The sequence below is a fragment of the Centroberyx affinis genome, unplaced genomic scaffold, assembly GCF_046629955.1.
Source record: "Centroberyx affinis isolate AG114_WGS23_722 - 3 ecotype Tasmania unplaced genomic scaffold, CSIRO-AGI_Caff_v1 ptg000113l_1, whole genome shotgun sequence".
Taxonomy (NCBI): Eukaryota; Metazoa; Chordata; class Actinopteri; order Beryciformes; family Berycidae; genus Centroberyx; species Centroberyx affinis.
This window is the reverse complement of record NW_027278815.1, coordinates 113,160-129,709: the sequence shown is the minus strand read 5'-3', so window position 1 is coordinate 129,709 and position 16,550 is coordinate 113,160. Positions and strand designations below refer to the sequence as shown.

Below are 16,550 nucleotides of genomic sequence, written 5' to 3'. Positions count from 1 at the left end.
AATATGTTTGATAGTTTGTTTTAACTGATTTTCTTTGTGTTTGTGTTTTCTGCATTTTTATAGGTTAGTCATTTTAAAGTTTGATCTGTGTTTTATGTCCATTTTGTTTTAACTTGCTTGTCATTGTTATTGTATCCTCTGCCACTTTTCTGCTATGTGAGGTGTTTTAAAAAGCTTTACTTACTTATTTACTTACACACTCACACTTACCTACTCTATGGTTTTGTATTATTTCAAACCAACACCACTGATTGGAGTTGCTGTGTGGGAGACAGAAAGGAATGCAATGACAGGATGAGATCAGCCTGGCTGAGCAGCACACACACACACACACACACACACACACATAATGAGTCTATTTTTCTTGTGAGCCAATGATGTCATTATGTGTCAGGGTAACCATGGTGACAGAGGCGGCCTGTAGAAAAACATTCAGTCAGTTTTCTTTTCCTTCCTTTCCTTCTTTTCTGTTCTTTCTCCTGAAGCTGTTTCCACTGACACACTACTACAGCTGTACTGTTTTTGTGGGAGGGAATATAATACCAACAGAAAACTCTCTTGCTCCCTAACTCTCTTCAAAACACTACAAGCAAACATAAGGATAAAAGCTCCCAGAGCTGAACTCAATACATGCAGCAGGGTGGAACAATTTGAGCAACTTCACTGGTTATATTTAGACCAGGGATGTAAACCAGCTCAATTCACTTTATCCACCTTAATAGTGTTTGCCATATTTTTAGGCTGAGAATTCAAATTATACATCATAGTAGTACAGTAGTAGAATAAATATAGTAGAATAAATATGAAGGTATATAAGGATAGGATCTTTTAAATGAAAAAGCATAAATGCTTTTCTCAAAGTATAACAGATTTTTCTCTACACTGGTGTAATAATAATAGCAATAATAAATAGTATGCATAATTTCTATAGCACTTATCTAAAAGCAGACTTTACAAAGTGCTTTACAGGAAGGCATAAAGACAAGATACATATACATAATAGGGAGATAGAAATAGGAAACACAAACAAGATAAAAAAAAAAAAAGGTTAAAAGAAGAATAAATAACTCTGTAAATGAGATATAAAAAAAAACATGAGACACAATTAAAAGTGACGATCACTGATTCTCAGTAAAAGTAAAAGTGAATGGTCTGATAAGGTGGATTTGTAGGTTACTGTGACACAGTAAACTGTCTAGTCTTTAGCCCTAGTCTCTATTCTACTCTGAATTAACCCTCTACTCTATAAACACTCTGAGTTGTTTGGTTGGCTTTTGACTTTGTTAGCACAGTGTTTTCAACTATCTTCCACAGAGAGCAGTTATTGGCTGCTTATAATCTCGCTAGAAGTCATCAGAAGATGTCACACACTAATTTGCATGTGACTATATTTGCTACAGTCCCCCGTTCTCAGGGGGGCAATGTTGTGTATGTGTATTTTATTTCTAAAAAGCAACTAGTGATCCAGAGACTTTTTCCGACCACGGGGGACAATAATAGTGTTTTGACTCCCAAAGCATACAGTATTTGCAGCAAATTGGTGCAGCTGATGGTGATTTGCATTACTTGTCTAATCCAAAGAGGTCTGATGATCACAGCGCCTCTTTGGATTAGACAAACAAGTAACGCAGAGGCAGGATTACGGAAAAACTACTGGCCCGATTTTCATGAAACTTCGTGGAAGGGTGTAGCATGGGCCAAGGAAGAACCCATTAAATTTTGGAGCGGATCCGGATCCGACTCACGAACAAGCAATAATAGCACGAACCTTGGCGGAGGTCTGCGCTCTCCGAGTGCCCTTCTACTTTTATTTCTGTACTTCCTATTTAAAAGCCCAACTAGGGACAATGGTTGGAAATTAGCAGTAGCTACAAACTCCATGTGCACACATCTTTTATATTTCAATTGTGAAGTGTAATTATGTTAACTGCACTGTCCCTATCAAATAAACTACTAAATAAATCACAGCTCCCAGTCTATTCAGTTCTGTTGCGATGACCAAGTTGCATATTTAGAAATGCAACTAGGTGTTCAAAGCCACTTGATGCCCAAGAGCTACGGACCTCCAATGTGGTGGCCAGCGGGTGCATTATGTCACCTGAAAGCCTGTGTGTGTGTGTGTGTGTGTGTGTACCTTGACATAGTCGTAGATGCAGTTGCTGGAGGTGGACTCCAGCTGGAATGCGATGAAGGTGTAGTTGATAGTGTTTCCGCTGCTTGCCTGGATGGTCCAGCTGCACAGGGAATTGGCCGGGTAGCTGCTGGGGAAGTTCAGAGACTCCAGCACTCCTCTACGCTGGCCTGAGATCAGCACGCCACGGCACTCTGAACACACACACAGTGGCACACAGACAACAAAACTGATCATTTAGGGTGCACCGCGATTCATTGACCTGCGCAATAAAAATGTGATTGTAACGCAGTTCAGACAAACCCCCCTCATATGGGACACAGCCTGAGAGATGCACATCACTAAATATGATGAGAATATAACAGACATACTGAGCCAATGTAACAGAGTTGTTATTACATGTATAATTACACTAAACCAGTCATTATAGTTTGTATACCTGACCTGATACCCTTTTGCTGTGTTCCCCTATGGGAGAGGTGGGTGTCATTTTTCCTCCCATATGATATCATAATCCATTTTATAGTGTCTTATCATTCATATTTTTATTTTTGTTATCCCTAGTGTCATTAAGTCTGGAGGCACCTGTTAGTTTATATATTTTCATGCACTGGCCCTTATATAAAGTTATATATAACAAATGAAACAAAATAACTGTATGAGTTAAGCTAATATTTACGGAAGCGTATTGCATTCACCAAAAAAAAAATCGGAGATGGTTTCTCGTAATTATGACTTCCATATCTCATAATTATGAGATAAAGATCTCATAATTACGAAATAACTTATCTCGTAATTATGAGAAAAGAGTACTTCCGGTTTGGACTGTTTGGACAGCCTTCAAAATAAAAGCGCAAGATTTAAAAAATGTAGAAATACTGTTTTAAACCAATTACCTTGTATTTATTCATCAGTTCAATACGTGAGCATCCATATTAATGTTTGATGTCATAATAATAGTGAAAAATGCCATACCATGTGCCATTCTTAACTATATATTATTCTGACCTTTTCTGACTAAATTGGACACTGTACAATTTACCTTTCATTGCAACAGCACAAGTTCTATTTCAAAACACTCCTGCAGACCTGAACTTTCACTACACACTAACATTTATGCCCAAAAAAGTCATGGCAGGCCCTAAGTCCACACAATGCAGCATTTCACCGGTTACACTAACATAGCATGAATTCCTGAGTGCTGTGATCACTGTGACAGTATTAGCAGGCAATGGTGGAGCAGGAAGCAATGCAATGCAGCAGCATAAGTGTAAGCGGGATAAGTAAGCACTTGATCTGTTTATATGGACCGCCTAGTTAGCAGAGTTAGGTCGTGGTGGCATGTGATTGGTGGACATGTAGAGTGCCTGACGCATGACCACTGTGCTCTGCCTGATCTACCGCAAAGCAGATCAGCAACTGAAGAGTTACTACCATTTGACAAATGTGAAACCTGCTTTGACAAAAATAATATTCAATATGGAATATCATCATCATCCTTGGATCACTGAGCTGGTAATGCATAATAAGGCAGTCAGAGGGAATCTGAGTCCCAACCTGCCCGTCAAATGTGTCAGAAATAGCATTTTTTTGCTGAATTTGTTTAGAACTCACTGTCCATTTATTGCACCCCGCTTTCACGTGTCAATATAATGTACATTTCATCATTAATATTAGAATTTCAGTCGAATTTATCTAATTTCAGTCAATTCATAGTCTCATTTTTAGGGGCAACTGACAGCCCTAATACATAATGTCAAGTGTGCACTATTTTCTGACACGCCTGTTCATAGTAGAATTACAAGCTAGAATGGGCGTCCAAGTGTGAAGAAAAAAAAATTCTCCTCACAGAAAACTATTTCAATATTTTAATCTAAATTCCATTTGGGTTTTCTACTGTGTTTAGCCGGACAGGGAACATGTTTAAGCTTGCGTTGAGTTTTATCTGTGAAGAGGAGCAATCACTGTCTGTTGGCTGTCTGTTTCATTTTCTTGCATATTGTATTGCATCATTTTGGTTTTTGACTGTTGATTAGTTAGATCTAGGTAGGCTTGTTCTCTGTAAGTCCTTTGAGACATTATTTTGTTATGGAGGGCTACATAAATAAACTTGACTTGACATTCTTTTGTTCTGCCAACCTTCCCCCCTCACCTCCTGAACTCTCTCTTTGCATTATGTAACCCTGTTGCCATATCAACACATCAACAAATTCTGGCTTCCTTTTATGTGTACTTATAGACCTAGTTTGTGTGTGTGTGTGTGTGTGTGTGTATGCTGCAATGATTAATCGATTAGTTGTCAACTATTACATTCATCGCCAACTATTTTGTTAATCGATTAATCGGTTTGAGTAATTTTTTCAGAAAAATAAGTCAAAATTCTCTGATTCCAGCTTCTAAAATGTGAATATTTTCTGGTTTCTTTACTCCTCTATGACAGTAAACTGAATATCTTTGGGTTGTGGACAAAACAAGACATTTGAGGACGTCATCTTGGGCTTTGGGAAACACTGATCCACATTTTTCACCATTTTCTGACATTTTATAGACCAAACAACTAATCGATTAATCGAGAAAATAATCAACAGATTAATCGACAATGAAAATAATCGTTAGTTGCAGCCCTAGTGTGCGCACGCCAGTGTCTGAGGTTGTATGTATACACTGCCTGTCAAAAAGTTTGGACACACCACATTTTTCTTTATTTTTACTATTTTCCACATTTTAGAATAATAGTATAGCCATCAAAACTGTGAAGTAACACAAATGGAATTATGCAGTGACCAAAAACCGTGTTAAACAAATCAAAACTATCTTATATTTTAGATCCTTTAAAGTAGCCGCCCTTTGCCTTGATGGAAAGGCAAAGGCTTTGGAAAGAAATTCATACATAGGAATCAACTTCACTATTTATATTTGCCTAAGAAACAAATTTCAAGTATTTAAGCAGAAGCCTTCAGATCAAAATGGCTTTAAGAGAATGAAAAACACAGTACATTCAATCAGATGTGTCCAAACCTTTGACAGGCAGTGTAATATGCACAGTGTACATTTTGTGTATCTGTATCATGGCTCTATCATGTGTATGTGTATATCATCCATCATCTATATTGTGTGTGTGTGTGTATCTGTGTGTGTTCGTACTGGTGGTGTAGGATGCCAGGAAGCCTCCTGTGCTGACGCTGCTGTCGGTGCGTAGTTTAACATAGAGCTGACTGCTGGAGGAGTTGATGGAGTCGGGTAGCTGGCTGCCACACAGCCTGGCCAGCTCTGGAGCACTGGTGCTGTTCCCATCATACACCTGGACACACAGAGACACACACAGTCACTTCACTTTACACCAGTGATGCCAACAACAAGTGAGCAGAGGCAAAAATTAATAGTGAAATACGATCAGATGAATCTTCAATGATTGGGTCACTGCAACAGTTACTAGTAATAGGATGCAGCAAAGAAAAATAGAATATAAATAAGAATATAGCAAGAGGGTCATATAAACATATGCATTTGACAATTTCAACACTTGAACATAGTAAGTAGAAGTGTATGAATGAAATAATATAAAAGGGGAATTAAAGGAATAATTCGGTATTTTGAACCCTGGGCCCAAATAACATGTTTTCCGTCATGATCCTCATCATGATGAGGGGCATACTTCTATAATAAACTATAATAAACCAAACACAACTCTCACAGTGTTATCTTGAAAAAATAAAAAAAAAGTTTGCTGTCAGCAATTATTTTTGGAGACAGTAGCATTCTCATGGATGCTTACACCGGCTTAGAAGGTAGTGCGTCTTTGAGAAAAAATAGTTCCTATCCAAGTAGAACACAACTATTGAAATTTTTCAAGATACAAAAAAAAAAAAATTCAAGATAACATACTTACTGGCATCATGAATTGCTACATGCCCCTTTCAAGTCAAATATAATTCAGACATTATTTCTCCAATAAAATCAGCATTCAATTTGATTTGGTCCTTCAGCAAATCATCTTCAGACCACCACACAGTGTGAGGTGTAGCACTCACGGTCAAGTAGTCGTAGGAGCAGCTGGAGCTCGCCTCCAGGTGGAAATTAGAGAATGAGAGGAGGAGCTGGCTGCCCTGGTTGGTCCTGATGGTCCAGTAACACTCAGCGTTGGGGTGGTAGGGCAGGGGGTAGTTAGGGGAGGAGAATCCCCCGGATGGGGTGGCCAAAGTCCCTCCACAGCCTAGGGGAGAGGACAGGGGGAATACTCTATGATACTATCGCTGAAGTCAAGTCTTGGCTTATTATTTTCAAGAAAAGATGATCACCACCATTCCCATGGTTTTCATGGCTTGAATATACTATGTTGCATGTACACTGTGATTCCTTGGGTAGATATTAGGCTTGGGCCGATATTCGATATTGAATATCGCAATATTTTCCACAATATCGAATATTGCGCCCCCTGTTCCCGGCCGAGGAATCATGTGTTGCTTAGATCACAACTGTACAAGCTTTTAAACTTATAAACCTTTAATCTACTAGTGGTAGGATAGTAAAAAAAACAAAAATAATCATACTTGAAGTGAAAATTTTGTCTCAATTCAAGTGGGTTCCTTTTTCCACAAATAGACCATTTTTATGGAAATAGCTGGAATGAGCAAATTATACCAAATGGCCATTGTTTCCTTCAATGCATAGTCAGATCAAATTTCTAGGCTGTAAATAATAGTAATTATTATTATAGCCTAGAAATTTGATGTAATTTGGAAGAAATAACCCCCCCCCCCCCCCCCCAATAATATCATATATCAGGATATTTTGGTGGGACAATATCGCAATATTACATTTTGGATATTGCACAAGCCTAATAGATATCCACTAGTAGTTTGTCGCCAGGTTTCATGAGTTTCATGAGTTTCTTTGGATATACATCCTAACTCCCTCCTTTTGTAGTAAAAATGTTGTGTTGGGACCATACTGGGAAAAGGAACCATGGGAATGTGTTGATATACAGTACATATAAATGGTGGACACTGTCGTGCACACACACACACACAAACACACATGCATGCGCGCGCACTCACCTGTTTGTGTGCCATCCCAGTGGGCGGTGAAACCGCGGCGTGTGACGGACACATCCGACCGGAACTTGACCCAGAGACGGTTGCTATGGGATACCAAGACCGGAGGCCTCTGATTGGCGCAGAACTTACCAATCAAAGGAGATGTCTCATAGCCTCCATCCCTGCAGGAGAAGGTGGAAGTTCAAAATCTCAGTGGTCATTTTGAAGGAATATGGATGTTTCTTTGGTGTGTAGGCAACAAATTGTAACAGCTGTGAGAGATCACATACATTTCCTAGGTTTCACAGTGGAATCTGCGTGTCAAATAATAAATAATAATGCAGTGTCTGAAATTAACTTTTTGACTCTTCTACCAAGGGCTGGTAAACTTAAAATTACAATTAAACAATTAATATACCTTTTTCACAGAAGTCACCTACCCATTTCCAGTGTTATTTCCTGTATCAGGCATTGTGTGTTAAAACTTGCACACCCACTTATACAATGGATGAAGTTTGTAATTCATCATGAAGTGCAACAGAACTAAATATATATATTATATTAAGGTTGTCTTTGGATTTTTGTTGCTTGTTGTTTTAGAGGATTCTATGGATGTTATGTGTTACTGTCTGTCCTGTTTTCTGACATCAGGGACCATGTTGGAAATAAGTGTTCTCACTTTTACATGTTATCCCTTGGATTCATTGTCTTCTATATCCATTAATAAAATCAATCAATCAATCAATCAAATATAACCAAGGCATTCAAATGTAAGCATCTCAAAAAGTTTCTGGCCAGTGTGGTGGGTGACAGTTATCGATTTATCAGCCAAAGACTAATTTCACCAGTATTTGGTGCATGGCGGTTTTACTCTCAAACCTCGATAATGTGTCAAAAATTGGTCACCACCAGAGCATGTGTGAGTGGAGCGAGTTGAAACTCCGCTCAATATTCCGCTCATGTGCATTCGCTCTGCTCAAACCTTAATTCCATCCTCACCTGATCTCCACATAGTCATAGCTGCACGAGGGAGGGGAGCCCTCCAGGTCAAAGTCGGTAAAGTTGAGCATGATCTGCATGTTGACCTGAACAATGATCTTGAAGATGCACTCTCTGTTGGTGGGGTAGTAGCTGGGGTAGTTGGGCGAACTGAAGGACCCTGTGGGGGAGGTGAAGGTCTCACCACAGTCTGGAGAGAGAGAGAGAGGTTAAGATGAGGACATGGACCTGTACAAACTGTCTGGGTCAGTCTTTTAACAAGATGAAAAGTATCCTGATCCTCGTTGAACTCCCTCTGAGTCTTGTATAACATCTACATAGTCTCTAAAAGGTCACAAGGCTTATAGAGTTGTAAATGAATAGTGTTTCCCAGGATAACTGGATTGGTGGGCCAGACTGCCAGGTCAAGATTATCAATCAGGGCAGGAAACAATTTTTTTTGTCCACACGCCACAATGGATGGTTCCTCCTAATATTCACCAGCCACATTCTGTATTATACCATCCAGCTAGCTTTTTAGAGCAGAATAGGACCTCTGAATGATGGTTGGTTACCTGCCAAAGCGGATGGTACAGCTGCCAAATTTACAAGCCACACTCACAATTTACCAACATTTGGCTTTCCCTCCCTACAGTCCGTCCCACAATTATGCAATCATGTGGCTGATTCTCCACTACAGGGCTCCCTGTACAGCCTTGCCTTTATGTCCAGACTCTCAATACCATATCATGCTGAATTTAGGGGGCCAGCAGGGCTACAATCCGTAGCCCAGTGGTTTTCTAAAATGTTCATGTCATGGACGCCCAGATACGCACACATTAAACCACATAAACACACATTAGACCACAGACTCCTATTTGATCAGATTTAGTCCAAGGAACCCATATGAGAATATTTTAGTTGTTCATTGAGTACTGAATTGTAGAATGGTCTACAATGCATGTGGGAGATAACAGACAGTGAATCCTATGACCACAATAGTCATATGTTCTCTTGGGATAACTTCTAGTCAAATAAATTACAGTGAAATGAAACTGTTCACCACAATTTGAGAACCCCGCACTTTCTGGACACCTCTTGATCCCTCAACACCCCAACCCAGTCTAAGGAAATGGGAAAACTAAGCACAGAGGAGAGGAAGTCCACTGACTCTACAGACATAGGTAACTTAATCCATCAACCTGGAATGGAATGAATATGGAATGAATGTGTGGTTATGAGAAGTTCTCATTTAAATCTTTTTTTGCTAAATGGATACACCAAATTGTTGGCTCTTTAACCAAATCGCCATGGTGGTTTTGAGATGATGGTAAGCCAAGTAAATACATACTGGACACACAGAGGTGAAAACACCAGTCTTCTCACAGAACTTGTTTGCTGAAAAGTTGTATGGAAAGAATTGAATGAGAACCGCTCATACCCACTCAGTCAACCTGTTTTACATTTCACAGTTATATAATCTATAATGCTATTTCAATCAACAGCCGGGTTCATGGTAGCAGGATCATTATTGTTCATAACAGTTATGATGAGCCAGTGTATTTTGGGGGTCTAAGGCTAACAAGCCATCAACTGAAGGAAGTAAATATAACTTATATTTCCTTGCAATCTAACAACACTGGTATGTACAGTACTGTGCAAAAATCTTAGGCACCATAGATTTTTTATATAAATTTTTGTTTTAGATATATTTGTTTTCTTAGTGTGTCAGTAGACTGCTCTTTCTAGTAAATTTTTGGATATTTAGAAACTTTTCATTTCGTTATTTTTGAAAGCATCTTCGCTTTATAGATTTTTTTTTTTTTGACATGTGCCTAAGACTTTTGCACAGTACTGTATGTAAGAATGTGTGTCAAGGAAACGTCATAGAGGGACATTTTGAAAGTTGAGATTTTTTTAATTAACCCCAACCCTAATTGCCATTGACTTGGACGATCTCTGTTCATTCTATCAGTATCAGGACTGTACGGTTGGTGAAGGTGAGTGTACCTGTGGTGGCATTGATGGATACATAACTGGCAGAGAATCCCTCAGTGGATAGACTGGAGTCAGACACAAACAGCAGGGTCAGCAGGCTGTCAGTGCTGGTGATAGATGGAGGCACAGAACGCCCACAATACCTGTACACACACAGAATCACAATCACTTTACGCACCAAGTACTATAAATGTAGAGGAATTGGTCTTGGTCAGGGGAAAAACTGTACTATAAATAGCAATGGAGAGGGGAATAGCATCTCTTGTTAGTATGGGAAAGTACTTACTAAAAGGTAATCAAAATTGTTGAGTTTCAAGAGGTTTATCTATGGACTAGGCAAACAAATATCTGCATGTAGGCGAAGTACCATGCTGACTAATAGTGTTGTGTACCTGCCGATCTTGGTTCCGGTCTGCACAGTGCCGTTGTCGTAGACCTCCAGGTAGTCAAAGTTACAATTGGTGTGGTACTCCAGGTTGAAGGAGTCAAAGGACAGCCGGATCAGGTTACCGGGGGCAACGTTGATGTACCAGGTACAGTTGGCGCCATGGGGATAGCTGGTGGGGTGGCCAGGGCTGGAGATGCTGCCCGATGGAGTGTTCAGGGTGTCACCACAGCCTGGCGCGGGGAAACCACAGGGATGAACGGGACACTTTCGCCAACTTTCGACTGGAATACTTTTAGAAACCATGCAAGTAGCTTGAGAATTAGGTGCTGTGCAAAAAAATCGATACAGCTGAGTATTGCAATACTTTTTTCCATGATACTGTATCGATTTTCCAGCCCCTCGTATCGATACATTAAAAAAAATTATTCATGTTTTAAATGGATTTAAAATGTCCTTAAATTTCCCTCAAATCCCTTTGAATTAAATAGCTTTGACTCAATTTGTCTGCTGAGTTATCAATATAATGTGATGTACATATTAGACTACCCAGGTGGTACACAGCAAGTTGTATTTTCAGCTCTATTTTTACATTTTCAGTAAATTATGTAGAGTATTGCAATGTATTGCAATATGTATTGTATCGCAATGTATCGTGATACAATTGTATCGTGACCCATGTATCGCATCGTATCGTATCATGAGGTCCTTGCCAATACCCAGCCTTATTGAGAATGCAGTCACCAATTAAGATATCTAAATATAATTTAATAATTCAAATTCAAGTTTGTAAACAATCTAGAATTTGGTTTTTCAGCATTGACAAGTTTCAAATAAAATAGGGTTGGTTATACAGTAATAAAAGCAGCTTGGAGGTTTTGAAAGGTTTCAGTGATTTTAGCAGCACAACAGTAAATTAACATGTAATCAGGATATAGATTAAGATTAGCATTTGAAACATTTTGCCTAGATTATTAACATGAATAGAAGAGGGCCAAGAACAGAGCCGTGGAGCACTCATTAAGTAACAGGCAGCACGTTTTAATGTAAACCATCAAATTGAGTGCACTGGACTCTATCAGAAAGGTAGGTTACAAACCACCACACTGCTTGAGTTAAGAAGTTAAGAGTCCTATACTAAGCAAAGACTAAAAAAGGTATGTAATATGTATTATTGTCTAGGGCAACAATAACATCACTCCTGACTGCTGTGTCACTAAACCCTAACCCTAACCTGATTGGTAAAAATAAGATAAGATAAGATAAGACAAGATAAGATAAGATAAGATAAGACTTTTTTGATCCCCTTGGGGAAATTCAGGTCCAGGTGATAAAGTGATAAAGTATTATTTATATATATATAGAAATAAAGAAATGTATAGAAATTCCTTGAGTTGCTCAATAACCATTGATTCTAGTATTTTGGCTGCATAGATAATGTAGAAATAGGTCTGTAATTATTGTGACAGTGGATGTCCCTCTTTTAACAAAGGAAGAAGATAATCTAAACAAATGAGCAACATTTAAAACATTAAAAGAATCTGGACCAGCAGACTTTTTGGGGTCCAGATCTTTAACACTGAGCATTGCTTGGGGATTTATCAACATGCAACTGCACAGGAGAGGTAGAGGAAATAGAATCAAACAAAGATCCACAGGCTATAAAGTGCTCATTTAAACAATTCAACATTTCAATCTTATTATATACAGCAGTAGAATCCTTGAACACACATGAGGGTACTTCAGGGAGTTATAATTTAATTTATTTAATCTATTTAATATAATATTTAAAAGGAAATTAAAGACCTATCTTTTTAATCTGGCTTTTTAATTTAATGTTATAGCCTTAGTTTTTAAGTTCTAATCATTTGTTTTTACTTTATTTTTTATCCCTGGTGTTTATTTTATTGTATTTTTATTTTATTTTATTGACTCTTATATATTGATTTTTTAACATTTTATTGTTTTATTGTTGTAATTTTGCTATGTGAAGCACTTTGGCCTGCATGCTTGTATGAAAGGTGCTATATAAATAAAGTTGAGGTGAGTTGAGTTATAATTGTAGACAATGACTTAATGGTTTTCCAAAATTTCTCTGGAATAATTTTGATTATCTGTGGTAAAATTCTGACTTGACCTTCCAGACAAGTACACTTGTTTTTAAGTTGCCTAAAAGGAAGCCAGTCAGAGTCTGGAGCTCTTGATAAACTTCAGTAATACTCTTACCCTCCATGGCAGAGCCGTAGGCTGCAGTGAAGCCTTGGTTGCTAACAGAGGAGTCGGTCTTGAAACGGATGTACATGGATTTTTGGGTAGACTGGAGCCTGGATGGAATCTGGACACCACAGTAGGTCCCCAGCAGAGGAGAGCTGGACGTGGAGCCATCCCTGACCTGGAGGAGGGTGGGAAGATGAGAAGAAGGAAACAAAGAAAAATATGACATTATATAGGATAAGAACTGTCTGTAGTGCGACTAACTAAAACTAAGAAGAATTCCACCAAAACTGACTTTAAGTACAGTGTTAGTCAAAAAAGATCAACAAAAACGCAACCTAAAACATCATCTAATTGCATTGCCTTAAATTTATTTAAAGTGGTAACTGTTTTTTTCTTTTGTTAGTTTTGTTGCCATCTTTGGTGTTAAGCGGTCATGGCTGTGGTGTTTTTGCACTACACCTCCAAGAGATCACTTGTCAGTCAAACAGTGTGGCTGGTACTATCATGTCTTTTTTCTTGGATTTTCTTTTGATTTTTCTGTTTGAGTTTCTGTAGGCTGTGCCCTCTTATTTGTCTGTTCAGCCATGGTGACTGTTGTTGATGTGGCTGCTCATGCTAATTAATCAGTTCTTGTTCTGTTTATTCCTTACATTACATTACATTACGTTACGCTGGGTTGGTCTGGGGCACAAATTTGCTGTGATTAACTGTATTATTTTGCGCTGAATTTGTTAGGAAAGTAAACGAGAAGCACAAAAGTTGTCTTTGTATTGTCTGCCACTGCTTTGTATTCTCCGACATCATTAGCTTTCATTTTGTAGGCTATTTTGATGTTTTGATCCAGTAATTGGGCTGAATTGAGATTTTAGGGGTCCTTGAGGGGGTTCCAGTGGGTCCCCAGCAAATTGATGAATTGTTAAACTTCACCATTATTTCATTTACAAGAAGTTAACACAATTAGAGAATGTAGAAGAATGACTGTTTTGGTCATAGTTTCACTGTTCTCTCTACCTACAAAGTTATGGGATTCTGGACAAAATCATATCTAACAATAACAATATCCCAGATTCTGGTCCGAGAGACAAAATCACATCAAATGGGGGTCCGTGTGCCTAATGTAATTGTCACCTTTTCTTAATATGAAACAGGTTGAGAATCACTGGTGTAGACAATGGATTGCGTCAAAACCACAACACCATGTTTTGAAGAATTCCTTTGCATTTTGGAAAATGCAGTTGCACTTGTGGATGCAACCACTTGATTGTATGAATTGCTTTATCGTGCAGCCCTTCTCTATATATACCTCGACAAAGTCGTAGCGACAGGAGCCTCCCTCGATGTCGAAGGACAGGAAGTTGAGGGTGACCACATAGCCCTCTGGCTGGTTGATGACCCACTCACACTCCTTGTTGTGGGGGTAGGCATTGGGGTGGTAGGGTGAGCGGATCTGCCCCACCCCCGAGAAAGTACCTCCACAGCCTGGGGAGAAGGAGGATAAATGGTTAGACTGTGGCCGGATGGAATGCCCATACATTCAGGAAACACTGGGCCAATTACCCAATATGGAATACCACATGCTGGTATTTGTTCATTTATTTGCCAATCTGTTTTGTACCATTGCATAAATGAAATCAATTTGCTTTTGTAAATGCTTTTCAATTAAATTGAATTGCAAAACTACATGATGATGAAAAAAACTTTATTATTGAACAGTCAGTCCATTCAAGAGGACATTATTCCAAAAAACTGAACTAAAAAAAAATTAATAAATAAATACAAACAAGTAACCCGCAAAGTATCGTGCACACTTCTCTCTCATGGGTTTTGGTATATTGCCGAGGGACTTTTATTCAGAAGGGCTACGTGAACTGTGAGTGGAAACACTTTATTGGAACTTTGACTGTAATGTCTATATGATGCTAAGGCCAAGGAGGAAGGGTGAAAGTTTGAGCCACAACTGCAGCCATTTGGAAACTGCACACAAAAATGAAGGGTAAAAAAGGTAGGGTAAGAAGAAATTCTGTCCTTATGGAAACCATTGTTGTCAATAGAAAATAGAGCATCTTTAAACATCAGTTTTTCACGTATGGAGCATTCAATACTAAAATTAAAAAAAATAAATTACAGACATCTCGTGTTGTCTAGATAAAGTACACACATTCTCAGAATTTTATCTTGAAAACTGAATATTTGACACTAGTTTGAAATCTGCCTTAATATGGATAAACAGATCTTATGCACCCTGGTGGTTGCCTCAGTCATAGTGTAAAGCCGCATATTGCCAAGTGACTTCTCAGATAGCTCAGCAAGTTTGTGACTTGCCCTTAGTGTCAAAGGTTGTGAGTTCAAGCACTGGGTCATGCTGAGTAAATGTACTTTCTTTGTTGTAACTTTCTTTTTCCTCTTACGCTACATCTGCCGGCCCCATCCATGACTGCTTGCAGTCCTAGTTATTATTATTATGCTAAGCTAAATTTACAGGGACTGGAATCACATGTGTGTGCATGCGTGTGTGTGTCTGTGTGTGGTATCTCACCGACGGTGTACACGGCCCTGAAGCCAGCCCGACTGACTGAGCTGTCAGACTTGAAGCGAATCCAGAGGAAGTTGGAGGAGGAGAGGATGGGAGCTGGCAGGGAGCTCCCACAGTATTTTCCTATCAGAGGATCAGTCTCCATACTGCCATCACGAACCTGGGAGGAGGGGGAGGAGGAGAAGGAGTAGTAGCAGGAGGAGAGGAACGATGTGGAGGAGAAGGATGAGGAGGAGGAGCAGGAGTGGGAGGAGGAGGAGGAGGAGTAGCGGGAGAAAGAGAAGGGGCAGGAGGAGCAGGCAGAGGAGGAGAAGGAAGAGGCAGGAGGGGAAGAACAAAAAATAGATGGAGCAAGAGCGGGTGGAGGAGATGGAAGAGTAGACAGGATGGGGATGAAAGAGAGGGAGAATGAAGAGGAAAGAGGAGTACATGAGCAGGAGATATAAGAGAAAAAGAACAAGGAGGAGACCAATGTGGAGGGTTAGAGCCACCAGTGACCATACCGACACCAGAATTTGTTTGGGGCAAATAGGGTGAATCTACGATGTCTCAATGAGTGGGGATGGGATGCTCTTTGTGATTTAGGATGATAATCTTGCCTGTGCAGCTTTAAAAAATATACATTTTTTTATATTCAGCATAAAGCCTAGAAAGAATAAATATCTTGAGTGAGTTTGACCATAAGTGCATTTCAAATTGCTTGTGACTTTAGTGTCAAGCAAGTGAAAAAATGCTGAGTGTGACGGTGCTGCTGAAAGGTACATTGTTTTTCATGAAATCGTTCGTAGGCCCAATTTAAGAAAGAAATCTTTTCATATGTACGATTCATAAATAGAGTCCCAGTGATCTTACCTCCACGTAGTCGAAGACGCAGCTGCTGTGGGTCTCCAGGGCCATGTGGGTGAAGTTGAGGGACACCACCTCGCCCGCCGGCAGCCGGATCAGGTAGATACACTGGCGGTTGTGGGCGTAGTTGTTGGGCCAGTTGGGGGAGATGATGATGCCCTCGCTGTCAGTGTAGGTACCACCACAGCCAGGGTCAGCTATAGGACACAGATACCAGGGTGAGGGGTTCCACTTCCTGTTTAGCTCAATGGATATAGCAAGGATAACTTTCCCTGTGACTCGGACTGTGAATTTTAACACACTTGTAAGAAATAAAATGAATACTGTGTTTTTTTTATATGAATAACACACTCTGTTCTTTGTTCTCAGAGTAGAGTCTTTTTTTCTCTCCATACCATGGTGAGGTAATCAGTGCATGTATGCGTG

General features: G+C 39.4%; 1 protein-coding gene across 1 annotated transcript in view; it reads right to left on the bottom strand.

The window, feature by feature from the left end:
- The window catches only part of cubn (cubilin (intrinsic factor-cobalamin receptor)), a 104,551-nt gene that overhangs the window by 63,362 nt on the left and 24,639 nt on the right, over positions 1-16,550 (bottom strand). Inside the window, exons 17-27 of the mRNA XM_071527520.1 lie at positions 16,131-16,321; positions 15,282-15,438; positions 14,049-14,224; positions 12,755-12,920; positions 10,536-10,761; positions 10,156-10,286; positions 8,167-8,356; positions 7,189-7,349; positions 6,163-6,344; positions 5,276-5,432; positions 2,135-2,325 (exon numbers count right to left, since the gene is read on the bottom strand). Of these exons, the coding sequence (XP_071383621.1) occupies positions 2,135-2,325; positions 5,276-5,432; positions 6,163-6,344; positions 7,189-7,349; positions 8,167-8,356; positions 10,156-10,286; positions 10,536-10,761; positions 12,755-12,920; positions 14,049-14,224; positions 15,282-15,438; positions 16,131-16,321 (1,928 nt within the window). The remainder of the gene's footprint in view (positions 1-2,134; positions 2,326-5,275; positions 5,433-6,162; positions 6,345-7,188; positions 7,350-8,166; positions 8,357-10,155; positions 10,287-10,535; positions 10,762-12,754; positions 12,921-14,048; positions 14,225-15,281; positions 15,439-16,130; positions 16,322-16,550) is intronic.